The 14,034-nt window shown below is 42.2% G+C and overlaps 1 protein-coding gene across 1 annotated transcript; it reads left to right on the forward strand.

Annotated features, from left to right (window-relative positions):
* Window positions 1–1,933: 1,933 nt before the first annotated feature.
* LOC138799081 (trypsin-like) lies at window positions 1,934–6,251 on the forward strand. The gene is made up of 5 exons (XM_069979850.1): window positions 1,934–2,035; window positions 3,058–3,217; window positions 4,349–4,602; window positions 5,334–5,470; window positions 5,822–6,251. Exons 1-5 carry the CDS (start codon window positions 2,002–2,004, stop codon window positions 5,963–5,965), a joined length of 729 nt encoding a protein of 242 aa, XP_069835951.1. The 5' UTR covers window positions 1,934–2,001; the 3' UTR covers window positions 5,966–6,251.
* Window positions 6,252–14,034: the final 7,783 nt, after the last annotated feature.

Raw genomic sequence — 14,034 nt, forward strand, 5'->3', positions numbered from 1 at the left:
CCTACCAGAGACTGTACCTTTTCCTCCAGCTCTTGTCTACAAGATTAAGCTCAGCTAAACCCTAAGTGGGGCAACTATTGTTAAGGGGTCCACAAACTATGTCTGGGGTGACCATGTTCTATAGAAGTATTCTCAGATAGTCCTTCAGCTGTTCAGGACTATCCCAAGTGGTTGGCAAAGAGCAAGTAAAGCCGAAGTACCCCACTGAACTGCCCTCAATCTTCTTGGGAAGTATTGAGGTATTATCTATACCCAGTTGTTTAAGCCCAGGGCCCATGTTCCTGGATCTTGCACTCTGTGATCTCATCTGGTATAAGGCGGTATTCTCTAAACCAATAATATGAGTTTCTTCTATCAAGAGTCAAGTAATAAGGTCACCCTGACATAGTTCTGCACTGCCTATACATGTCCCCCTGGTATCCCTCTATCTATTCTACAAGTCTTCAAGTCTACAAGTCTAAAACCTTCCTAGAGACTGTTGCAATTGAAGTATCACCTATTAAAAATGATCTCCAAGTCTTCCAAGGGACTTGGCAAAAAAAATTCAAGTGCAAACTTTTATATCCAAACTTGTGCAAAAGTATTGAACTGTACTGTCACTTTAAGAGCTGTTTCAATAAAACATTTAAGTGGTTAACTTAACCTGGACTCTGTGGTTCATCTGCACTGCAACACTCCCACAAACTACAGGGACTACCGGCGTATAAGGCGACTGGGCATATAAGACAACCCCTGACTTTTAAGTAGATTGTCAGGGGTTCGCCAGGGGAAAATGTCATCTCCTGCCTGACCGCAGCCCTCCGGTCAGGCAGGGGTTAACTGCAGCTAAATAATTAAAAAAAACAACAACATTTAACTCACCTAGAGCTCATTCCCAACCTCCGCGCAACTCCCGTACCATTCCCGGCGCAGACAGTGTGAGGTACACTACCTGCGCCGGAGAGGGAGATTGCCGAACCTCTCTCATCGGAGAAGCTTGGAGATGCTCGGCTGCTGGGAGAGCTACGGGAGAATGAGAGAGGCGCTGGAAGGTGCCGAAGACGAAGCTCTCCTGGCAGGCGATGAGATGCTCGGCTGCTCGGAAGAGGTTCAGCAATCTCCGTCTTCGGCCCAGGTAGTGTACGTCACGGTATCTGAGGCGCGCGGAGGCCGGGATTGGGCCCTAGGTGAGTTAAATATTTGGGGGGTTTTTTATAGTGGTTTCCTCATACGGTGGAGATGGGGCCATTTTTGAGCCCCCCCACCGTATGGGGGAACCATACCCAGCGTATAAGACGACCTCCAACTTCTAAGAAGATTTTTTGGGGTTAAAAACTCGTCTTATACGCCGAAAAATATGGTGCCTACTACTTTAATGGGCATGTGTTTGGGACCCAGGGAGGGTATTAAAAATCTTCAGTCTTTCAGTACTTATTAGCTGCTGTATGTTCTGCAGGAAGTGGTGTGTTCTTTCCATTCTTACACACTGCTCTCTGCTGCCACCTCTGTCCATGTCAGGAACTGTCCAGAGCAGTAGTAAATCCCCATAGAAAATCACTCCTGCTCTGGACAGTTCCTGACATGGACAGAGGTGGCAGCAGAGAACACTGTGCCAGACTGGAGAGAATAAATACACCACTTCCTGCAGGACATACAGCAGCTGATAAGTATGGGAAGACTGGAAATTTTTAAATAGAAGTAAATTACCAGTGATACTGGCAGCTGCAGCTCCATACAGTCCATTATGAGTACATGAGCCGTCTATCTATGCCATTATCCTTGATCATTTTGGCAAAGTGTAATAATTCTACCCCAGGAACCTTCATCCGGAGATGACAAATGAGATGTCGCTATGTCTGATAGGGTGAACGTGAATCAATAAATAATCCATTATTACTAAATCCAGGATTCCGCTCCAACCTCCGTGTGAACAGACATGTGTCCTGGAGATACAGATAACCCTGGGCCATTCAAGGGTTTATATTGGTCAGGTCAGGCCAAGAAATACTTCACAGTGTCAACATGAAGCTTCTCCTTCTTGTCCTGGGACTTGCTGGTATGTAAAAGTTTATATTTCTTTATACAGATGTAGCAAAGTTTATGGGTTACCGCATCTAGTTAAAGAGCCATACCTCGGTTAGCTCTGCTACATCTGTACTCTCCATAAGTATAATATTTTAGGTGTTATTAAGGCTCCGGGGTAAATATAAGGTTATAGAGAGGCACGGCATTGCCCACTAGTAGAGAGCAAGTGGTATTAAAACATTGTTATGACTTTATATGTTGTTATTTACTGCTAATACTGTTAATATACTATACTTCAGACACCTGGATCTGCGTTACCTGTGCTACCTAGAGCATGTACACCTATAACTATGCCCCAGTAGTGAATTATATTTGTTCCTTTAGTGACACGAAACAAATACACCTGAATACACATTCAAAAACTCATGGTAGCCTAAAGAGTCATTGTTATTTCAACACATGTTGCAATAATCAATAGCACAAGTGAATATATATAAATAATATATCTTATCAGAAAAAAAATAGATCTTATCAGCTAAAAAAAAACTTAACTCACACTCCCTTAACCTCCTAAAGTTGTCATTCTTTATATATAAAAAAAAAAAATCTCAAGTTAATCTTAAGAGAGGAAGTAGACTATTAGCTCACTGAGGGATTGGTTACTTGCTGCCCATACATGCAAAAGGAAATGGAGGGCAGAAAGAGAGGAGGGGCTGACAAATGAGAGAGAGAGAGATGCAAATAGAAAGACTGAAGAGAGACTGCAAAAGTTTATAGTGAGAATTATTTCTCACCCTTGAGCTGGATTTACACCTTTCACTGCTAAGTACTGCTCTTTAATGTCCTCCATGCTGCTGTTGATTCTGAGGGTGTAATGTAGAGATACAAAGTTGCAGGATCCCCCTTTTTATGGGTGAAGTGTATGGGGGACATCATGGTAGCTAGTCTACAGAGAGATGGAGCCTCCAGAGGGGAGAACTGGTGAAAAATATCTTAATTAATGGTCAAAAAATTGCACTTCCCCTGATGTTTTTACTTATATATTTTTTTCAGCTGCAGCCCCCATTGAGGATGATGATAAGATTGTGGGGGGTTACAACTGCCAGGAGGGCTCTGTCCCCTACCAGGTGTCCCTGAATGTTGGATACCATTTCTGTGGAGGGGCTCTCATCAACACCATATGGGTGGTGTCTGCTGCTCACTGCAACCAAAAGTAAGGAACTCTGTATATACCTATTCAAAGGTACTGGCCTCACACCGGGCTGGCACTTAGATTTGATTTTGGCCATAGTCCAAGATACAGTACAATGGTGCGAGAATATTCATTGATGCTGTACTGGTAGAATATTGTGGAGAAATTTCAGTGAATTGGAAACAATAAGCAATTGACCAGTGGGATGGTAGTTGGTAAATTAAAACTGTGACACTTCTGCTCCTGTTAGTGCTGCTGCACAGATCTTTAAATTCTGCTCAATATTGAAGGTGAATTTTAGCAAGTGTCACTGTCGTTATAACTTTCAAAATCTAAATCAACAATTTATGTCATGTTAAGCAAGTTTGCAATATAAATTCATAATTATTTATTTTTTAGTTATCAAGCCGTATAACAAAGCTATACTACTATATCCAGGTCCAGTCTCCTGAAGGCTGCTATATAACAGCTATACTTACTGTATCCAGATCCAGTCTCCTGAAGGCAGCTATATGACAGCTATACTTACTTGTATCCAGGTCCAGTCTCCTGAAGAGAGCTATATAACAGCTATACTTACTTGTATCCAGGTCCAGTCTCCTGAAGGCAGCTATATAACAGCTATACTTACTGTATCCAGGTCCAGTCTCCTGAAGGCAGCTATATAACATCTATACTTACTGTATCCAGGTCCAATCTCCTGAAGCTTTTTAGACTTGTTCTGGTTGAAAAAAAGAGACCAAACACATGAAGCCCTGGCCAGAGAGTCACGCTCAGTCACATGGCTGCCTACTCTCTGTGAGCTCAGATGACCTGGGATACACTGGACTTCCTGTATTTAGACTCTTTGTTATAAAAAATAAAAAACTAGAAGTCAAAACACAGGAAGTTTAGCTTTTCATGTTTTGTAGATTTATTAACCACATCTGCTGGAAGTTTGTTCCAAGCCTCTACTACTCTTATAATAAGCTAGAGTATGGCATACGGATGGCCATATTTGACATAATAGGACAGCCTACTTATCATAGGGGTGGGGTCTATTGGTTGGTGGACCCCAATAACTGTGTTACATACATTGACTGGGGCTGGGGTACACACAAGGTCAGCCAGAAGATTCTTTTGATCTATGTGACGAAATTTTCCCCATTTTAGACGTATTCAAGTCCGTCTTGGAGAACATAACCTCAAAGAGTTAGAAGGACCCGAGCAATTTGTTGCCGCTTCTAAGGTCATTCCGCACCCGCAGTACGACCCTTCTGTCCTCGACAACGATATCATGTTAATCAAGCTGAAAAAACCGGTGCGGCTGAGCTCTCAGATTAGGACGGTCAATCTACCCTCTCACTGTGAGACGGTGGGGACGCTCTGTCTCATCTCAGGATGGGGGAACACTCTGAGCGATGGGGGTAAGAAAATAAAACGTAGAACAGTGAGTGCAGCTCTGGAGTATAATACAGGATGTAACTCAGGATCAGTAATGTAATGTATGTACACAGTGCTCCCTCCAGCAGAATAGTGAGTGCAGCTCTGGAGTATAATACAGGATGTAACTCAGGATCAGTAATGTAATGTATGTACACAGTGACCCCACCAGCAGAATAGTGAGTGAAGCTCTGGAATGTAACTCAGGATCAGTACAGGATCAGTAATGTAATGTATGTACACAGTGACCCCACCAGCAGAATAGTGAGTGCAGCTCTGGAGTATAATACAGCATATAACTCAGGATTAGTAATGTAATGTATGTACACAGTGACCCCCACCAGCAGAATAGTGAGTGCAGCTCTGGAGTATAATACAGGATGTAACTCAGGTTCAGTACAGGATAAGTAGTGTAATGTATGTACAGTACACAGTGACCTCACCAGAAGAATAGTGAGTGCAGCTCCGGAGTATAATGCTGAATGTAACTCAGGATCAGTACAGGATCAGTAATGTAATGTATGTACACAGTGACACCACCAGCAGAATAGTGAGTGCAGCTCTGGAGTATAATACAGCATGTAACTCAGGATTAGTAATGTAATGTATGTACACAGTGACCCCCACCAGCAGAATAGTGAGTGCAGCTCTGGAGTATAGTAACAGAAGGGAAGGAGAAAACTCTTTTTATCTTATTGTGCTTCTTTTTTCCTAGATAATTATCCAAATATCCTTCAATGCCTGAAGGCCCCGGTTTTGTCTGATCAGCTGTGTCATGCCGCTTATCCTGATCAGATCACTAAGAACATGTTCTGCCTGGGTTACCTGGAAGGTGGAAAAGACACTTGTCAGGTATAATCCGCACTCTATATGATACAGATGGTTCTGAAGTCTTGAATCCCCATTGAAGTTAATATGTACATGTAATGCGGACTGTCAGATGACATTTACCTCAGGGATTTGTGTAGTGAATATTACATGAGACCATGGGGATAAGGATTTCCCTTCAGTAAAATTCTGATTGGTCTTAAAGGGAATAGAGTCCTATTCAGATTAGAGCTTCTATTGTGTCTGTTGCATACAGTAATAGATGGAGTCAGTATTACAGACATAGCCGGGTGCTGCCAGGAGGAAACATAATGCAAAGTAATATAGATTTAATATTAAATATTCACAATGTCCTCTGTTTTATCTCTTGTTTAGCGTGACTCCGGGGGTCCTGTGGTTTGCAATGGAAAGCTGCAAGGAATAGTGTCCTGGGGTCAGGGCTGCGCTCTCCCTGGATACCCGGGAGTATATACTAAGGTGTGTAACTATGTGTCCTGGATTGAGAAAACCACCGCCTGAACAAATCCTGAGCAATGAATAGAAGAGGAGATTGTGGGCTACCCTGTAAATGTAACAGTGCAATAAAGAACAAATAAAAGAATAAACAATAAAATAAAAAATGAGCAGGTATATGTGCCGGAGGGGCAGGGGCCCTAGAGTGCTGTGTGTCTGTCATATGAGTGCTGAGGGAGTGATCTGGGAGGGCTGTGTGTTCAGCATGTGAGTGGAGCATCTTTACAATGTGCTTAAAGGGGAACTCCAAATAAGAAAAACTTGTTCTCTATTAAAAGTACTTTAAAAGTTACATAGATGTGTCTATACAATGTATTACCGTATCTGTATGGTTCTGCTACACTGGTAGCTGATAGAAATCCAGGAAGTGAAGAAAAATGGCCCCTGTGCAAATCCATATTGTCTCTTGCTCCTTCTGCTATCCCCCCCAGGTGACAAGTTTATTGGTAGTTTCAAAACTGGGATAGATAGGTAAGTAATGCTATATGCTTCTGCAGAAGTTTCATTTTTTTAACCTCTACCTGGAGTTCCCCTTTAAGGCACTTGTCCAGTGTCCAGCAGAGTATGAGTGGTGCATGTAGGGTATGTGTCCAGTGTATGAGTGGTGCATGTGGGATATGTGTCCAGTGTATGAGTGGTGCATGTGGGATATGTGTCCAGTGTATGAGTGGTGCATGTGGGATATGTGTCCAGTGTATGAGTGGTGCATGTGGGGTATGTGTCCAGTGTATGAGTGGTGCATGTGGGGTATGTGTCCAGTGTATGAGTGGTGCATGTGGGGTATGTGTCCAGTGTATGAGTGGTGCATGTGGGGTATGTGTCCAGTGTATGAGTGGTGCATGTGGGGTATGTGTCCAGTGTATGAGTGGTGCATGTGGGGTATGTGTCCAGTGTATGAGTGGTGCATGTGGGGTATGTGTCCAGTGTATGAGTGGTGCATGTGGGGTATGTGTCCAGTGTATGAGTGGTGCATGTGGGATATGTGTCCAGTGTATGAGTGGTGCATGTGGGGTATGTGTCCAGTGTATGAGTGGTGCATGTGGTATATGTGTCCAGTGTATGAGTGGTGCATGTGGGGTATGTGTCCAGTGTATGAGTGGTGCATGTGTGATATGTGTCCAGTGTATGAGTGGTGCATGTGTGATATGTGTCCAGTGTATGAGTGGTGCATGTGTGATATGTGTCCAGTGTATGAGTGGTGCATGTGTGATATGTGTCCAGTGTATGAGTGGTGCATGTGGGGTATGTGTCCAGTGTATGAGTGGTGCATGTGGGGTATGTGTCCAGTGTATGAGTGGTGCATGTGGGGTATGTGTCCAGTGTATGAGTGGTGCATGTGGGGTATGTGTCCAGTGTATGAGTGGTGCATGTGGGGTATGTGTCCAGTGTATGAGTGGTGCATGTGGGATATGTGTCCAGTGTATGAGTGGTGCATGTGGGGTATGTGTCCAGTGTATGAGTGGTGCATGTGGGATATGTGTCCAGTGTATGAGTGGTGCATGTGGGGTATGTGTCCAGTGTATGAGTGGTGCATGTGGGGTATGTGTCCAGTGTATGAGTGGTGCATGTGGGGTATGTGTCCAGTGTATGAGTGGTGCATGTGGGATATGTGTCCAGTGTATGAGTGGTGCATGTAGCAGACAGCTCCCCCCTTAGTATTTGTCTGATGAAAAATAAGAACTGGGCATATTGAAGTCCACCGAGTTCTTCCACAGGGGAAGAAATGGAGAATCCTATGAAATGAGCAGATCCTGCTGCCGGCACCCCCATGTATAGGGCTTAGACTGCAAGGAGTTAACAACCTGCTCTTACCAGATGACATTTTCTTACAAGTGGAAAATAAGAAGATATGTAGCTCCCTCTAGTGGTAGATCTGCTGTATGACAACCTCACACTTTTGCACTTAGAATAAAATCAATGACATTGTATGCTACATTGACATTGTAAACCTACTAGAACTAATACATGAGTCGTTATATGGACAATCTGTCATCTGGTGGCACTGACTGGTCTGGTCTGGTCTCCCTGGGTATGTAGCACTGTCTGTACCGCCATGATTGTCCCATGATGAGACCAGTTTCTACTCCATCTATGTCCCTGTATTATCTTCATAACAAGGAGTCACTATAGGGTTAATGAGTCCGTACAGGAAGGTTCAGTTTAAAGAGATTGGCAAATCCAACGAGTGACAGGTCCCTATGCCTTTGTACCATGTCCCCCGTCTGTTTGGTTCAGGAAGCTGCTGTAAAGGATGCTGAGACGGCTGCGTGTAAAGATAGATATATGAGAAAGTCGCTGTGTATACAGAGGCGCCGACTGTGGTCAGAGCAACCGAAATTCATCCAGAGAGTCATGGAGATTGTTACTGGTTCTCAGACAGTGATTTCCTGTAGGATACCGCTGGGTTCCTGCTCTATGATATGTATACGGGATGAAAGAGAACAAAGCCCTAAATGACGTGCACAAGTCTGCACGACTACAGAGGTGCTTTATTATATATATATGTATCTTGTATCGGTATTATATCGAAGCAGTCCAGCATATGTGCGGCCATCTCTCATTCTATTCTCCACCTGGTTGGGGCAGCCAATAGCAGGACTCGGAATGGGGACTCTGATTTCCAACATAGGTGTGGGGCCCATTGCTACCCACCAGATGTCTGAGATGGGAAAACCCCTTTAGGGTATAAACCCACACACCGTATATGCAGCGTATTTATTGCTGCGATACGCAGCAAACTCGCAGCAAACTCGCAGCAAACTCGCAGCAGATTAGATCTAAATAACTGAACACAGCATCAAATCTGTACCAACAAATCTGCTGCGTATCTGCTGCGTATACAGTGTGTGTGTTTATACCCTTAAGCAACATCTTAGCTTTTTAATATAGAAACATGCAAGGGGAAATAACATTAAAGGGGTACTCCAGTGAAAATGGTTTTCTTTCACACCAACTGGTGCCAGCGATTTATAACTTACATTTATTTAATGAATGTCAGTTTTCCAGTACTTATCAGCTGCTATATATCCTGCAGGAAGTGATGTATTGTCTCAGGTCTGCACAGTGCTCTCTGCTGCCACCTCTGTCCATGTCAGGAACTGTCCAGAGCAACAGCAAATCCCCATAGAAAACCTCTGATATGGACAGAGGTGGCAGCAGAGAGCACTGTGTCAGACCGGAAAGAATACATAACTCCCTGCAGGGCATGCAGCAGCTCATATGTACTGGAAAACTGTAATTAACTTCTATTTAAAAATCTCCAAATCTCTGTAACATTCCTTTAACTATACATAATGCCCAAAGGCTAGTCTGCAAAAAAAAAAATAAAAAAAAAAGCACAATATAGATATACAATAAAATAGGTCAGGTGGGTCTTGGTGCGCTCTGATTGGCTGATCAGTGTGACATCACTGGGTGAATTCTTGTGTGACCTGGTTTAAGGTGCCATAAAACAATGTGGGTCAGGAAGCCTCCTGTCAGTCTGTGTATTCTCTGTGATGGGGGTGTTTGTAGGCAGTGGGCTTGTAAAACAAGAAGAAAAAAAAAATTGAGGCTTACTTTTTTCAGATTTTTTTTTTTTTTAAATATATGATTCGCATCAGGTAGACACTTCCCAGTAGGACGAGGTTCTTAGCACATTTTCCGTTTTCCTCCATCTTTCTTTAGAAACAGAGATCAAAGACTAATATATAGATAGAAGCCGTGAGAACCCGTACAAGCCGTTGAGTTACAAACCACAATCGGCAGCTTCTCTTGGGCGAGGGTCCCTGGATCTGTCATGTAACACTGCAGCTGGGAGCACATTGTCTCCTTTTTGTATGAGGATGTAACATTGTGGGGACAGGGGGCACTGTGATGTAAACTGATGGGAACCCTTTACAAAAACCCCCTAGGGAGTTTATCATTGTAGAGTAGAAAGCTTGTATCTGATATCATAAAACCAGCCATGGCTTCTGCCAACACAAAAGTCATCAACCTATCCCTGGACTCCGGTTTGAGGGCCATTTGGGGCCAACCCGACAAAGACTGCTTAGCTACAACGAGATTTTCCACGTCTTTTACACAATTATTTTAATTCTGGTGATGAATGCTTCCCCATAGGTTGGAATCTGTTATACACGTATGCATGAAGGACAGTAGAACAATGGCTGCCATGTACCTCCAAAAAAAAAGTCATAACACATTCTTCATTGTCTAAAAGACTCAGGAGTGCTCAGAATTTTAGCAGAGAATGAATGAAGTAGTGGTCGGGCATAGAAGACACTGTCTCATTTTTTCGAGGGACAATTGACCCCCATTCTTGTAATTGATGATTATCCCAGCAGGTAGACCCCATTAGTCAGCTAGTTATCTCCTATATAATAAATTTTACTTTTTGGATAAATCTGTTAATAGAGTGAAATAAGGGACAACAACCAGCAACACAGAAACAACAAATAGGAGCAGGCACACCTGTCAAAGGCAGAAGTCCCTGCTCTTTTACACCGTATGGCCCAGAGGTAAGTGGCAATACTGTTTGCACCACCACTTTCATTTACTACAATTGCTGGGCTGGACACTGTGCACCTGGCCCAGCTAGTTACTGTACTGTAATGTAATGTACTGATCAGGAGCAGGGACACCTGTCAAAGGCAGAAGTCCCTGCGCTATATGGCCCAGAGCTAAGTGGCAATACTGTTTGCATCACCACTTCTATTCACTACAATTGCTGGACTGGGAACTGTGCACCTGGCTCGGCCACTTACTGCATTGTACTGAACAGGAGCAGGGACTCCTTCTTTTGACAGGTGTACCTGTTCATGTGCTCCTACTGTTAAATAAGAGTTTGAGAGAATAGGTGGGACATTTGGTTCTACCATGAAAGCTTACACATGAAGCATTTGGTGAAGTCACCAAAGGATGGAACATTCCACTATTTTTTGGTATCATTGGGAATAATAAAAAGTCAATTAAACCCATCACATCCATAATAAGACTGTCCAAAGAGGCCAAGGACAGAATATGTAACATTCATAACATCAGATCATTGGAGACAAAAAGAAAAAAAAACTATGAAAAGATTGAGCATAAAGTAACAACAAAGAGAAAATAAGTGAAATGAATAGAAGAAGAAGATGAAAGAAGATGCGAGGAAACAGTAACTGAGTAAGAGGATGAAGGAAGAAGCTCAGATACAGTAGGGTAAGACTCAGAGAAAGAGTCATTCTGATGTCTAAGCATTCTTAAAGTCAATGAGAAATAGAGGAGGAGACTTAGACAGTGAGTACAGAGGGTAAAGAAGACGTCTAAAATCTTCAAGCAGTCAAGGATTAAAAGAAGCTATTTCTTAAGAGTCCTTCTTTTATATTATTAGCCAATGCATTGGAGCATCATGGTGGATACAATTCCTAATGCGAGTAGATGGACATTGGATTCATAGACATCCTACCTGATGATGTTTTTGCGCCTGGAAATGTCTTTGTGGCCTCATACGGAGCTGCTCTTGTTTTTGGAAAAGGGACTGTGCTCATTGTCCTAGGTAAGCCTTGCCCCATCATGGTTTTTACCAACTATTCTTATGACCGTCCATTTGGAGGTAGCCAGGGTTTGATGCACTGTATCTCCTGCTCATTATGTAGTTCTTGAATTGGCCATCAACCCTGTGTAACTATCAGGCGTATTTCGGAGAAGGGACGGTCCTCTCAGTTATAGGTGAGTATTTTTGCACTTTGAACTCTACACATAAATTCATTTGAAATCTGGACAACTGGTTGTCAAGTTATGAGATGTTTGAGACATAAAACAATTTTGATCAAGAAGAGAAGATACTGTTGTAGATATAGGTCGGGATGTTAGAATAAATTCACCCAATATGAGATTCGTAGAAGTTTTTAGAGGGGGCTCTATCTCTGTGACAAACACTGCTGCTTACTTCGGAGCAGGAACAGTTCTTAGTGTTTTGGGTAAGTTTTGATGGTCTCAAAAAGGTCAGAGTTCCACCTAGATTTGAGTGTAGTTTTTAGACAGTGATAGTTGGCTGTGACTGCCCAAAAGCTGGAATTCGGAGCTGGAACGACCCTTTCTGTGCTAGGTAAGGACCATGGTGCAATTCTCAGGGTAGGTTTTCGATGGGGGTCGAGTCTCTGTGACAACCTCTGCTGCTTACTTTGGAGCGGGGACTGTGGTCAGTGTTTTAGGTAAGTTTTCGTGGTCTCAAAAAGTTCTTGGTGTAATCTAAAATTGAGTGAAATTTTTAACATCTTTGGGGGACAACAAATGTCCCAAAGGTGGGTTACTTAAGTGGGTTAAGAGGATTATGCTGCTCTTGAGATAAGTTTTCGGAGAGGGTCGTGTCTCTGTGACCAGCTCTGTTGTGTACTTTGGAGCAGGCACTACGGTCAGTGTCTTGGGTAAGTATTTTTGGTCTATGAGACCTAATTTGGGGTAAATGTTGATGGCTTCTGATATGGAAGTTTTTATACGGTCTTAATGAGCTGTGAGCAATCAGAAACAAGATTTCGGATCTGGAACTGTCCTTTCCGTGTTAGGTAAGTTTCTGTAGATGGACACATGACGTCGACAACAAAAATCAGTAGATATGTCGATTGATAAACTGAAAGAAAATATTTTTTAAGCATAGTAAAGGTGAAGACTATGAAATAGGGATATGAAGTTATAACCAGAAAATATTGGCCATAAAGAGTAGCTATAGAGTTTTTTAGGTTCCTAAAGACTTCTAGTCCTTCATGATAATCTAAACTCACCTAGAATTCTATGTTTAATCCTAAAATTACAATTATAAGGCTCTGTATTATAAAGCTATGATAGTTTGAGGCAAAATGTATAATAAATTAGCCGAAAGCAATGGTCATGGTCAGGGTTTTAATGCGATGAGGTACCGCTGTGATGGCAATGTACAATATTTTGGAGCTGGGAGCCACTTAGTTGTACTAGGTAAGTGTAATAGGGGAATTTATCATGACACAAATCCATATAATATTCTTTTTTGGTCATTATCTATTATAATTGGAGTAAAAATTTTATAGACTAATGTAGCTATGGAGAAGGGTTTTGTCAGAAATTTGGCAGTGTAACCAAAGTGTAATGGGTAAATAATGAAAAACTTTTTGTTTCGTTGTAATGAGATGCGTCTTGGTATGGTCCTTGGTTTGGTATGGTATATAATGTATATAGCATGTCCTATAACTTCAGGACTATTAGATGAGGTATAGTAAAAGTACTGATTATACTACAATAGGCCATTGAATTATTACTAATTCTTTCCTGTTTTAAGGCAAATTAAGGTACCAAGACCAATTCATAGGTGACCACCTAGCCTAGAATGAATGGTTAATGTTTACTGTATGGAACATTAAAGATTAACCAAGGAGCCTAGTCCAGATTTGGTGCTGGCTCTTCTCAACGTGTTCCTATGACACCCAATATTTCGGTGGAGGCACCTATCTGCATGTATTGGGTGAGTTAATATACAACTTCAAAATGTTGACTTGAAGGATTCTGTTTATCTAGGTTTTGAAAATTATTGAGGATCTGGCTGAAAAATTGTCCTTTTTAATCGATTGGTCAACATAGATGGGGTGACTATTATCAAGAGTGATTGAATGGAAATCTAAGGAAACTTTGCTCTAGTAACTTTTTCCCAAAATGGGGGGAAATTGGTTTTGGGGGAAAATTTTTGGAAATAGTAATACAGCTGTAATATGGTGATTTTACATCTTCGCCGCTCTACTGAATCAAAACTTACATGACCCTAGAAGGCGTCTGGTGATCTGGGTTCTGTTGGGTAGAACCTGTGGAGTCTGGAGGCCAAAGCCACCCAAAGACTGCTCATATAGGATCATGTTTGTACTGTACGTGTAGCCTACAGAAATGTATAAGGAAATTTTTTGTGAAGATATTGTAGATCTACAAGAAACCGTAGATTTGTCATCTGAACTTCTTGTCTACACATATAGTAGATGTTGGTTTGAAGGTGAAAACTGTAAGGATACCAGAAACAGATGTTTTGAGGTCTGTATGTGGATTTCCAAGCTTCCAGTCTGTGCACCTGCTGGGAGGAAGCTGGCGGATATTAT

This window comes from Dendropsophus ebraccatus, chromosome 8, assembly GCF_027789765.1.
Source record: "Dendropsophus ebraccatus isolate aDenEbr1 chromosome 8, aDenEbr1.pat, whole genome shotgun sequence".
Lineage (NCBI taxonomy): Eukaryota > Metazoa > Chordata > Amphibia > Anura > Hylidae > Dendropsophus > Dendropsophus ebraccatus.

Coding starts and splice junctions, on each gene's coding strand:
- LOC138799081 (XM_069979850.1), top strand. CDS start 2,002: ATGAAGCTTCTCCTTCTTGTCCTGGGACTTGCTG. Junction 3,218..4,348: donor GCTGCTCACTGCAACCAAAA/GTAAGGAACTCT, acceptor TCCCCATTTTAG/ACGTATTCAAGTCCGTCTTG. Junction 5,471..5,821: donor GTGGAAAAGACACTTGTCAG/GTATAATCCGCA, acceptor TCTCTTGTTTAG/CGTGACTCCGGGGGTCCTGT.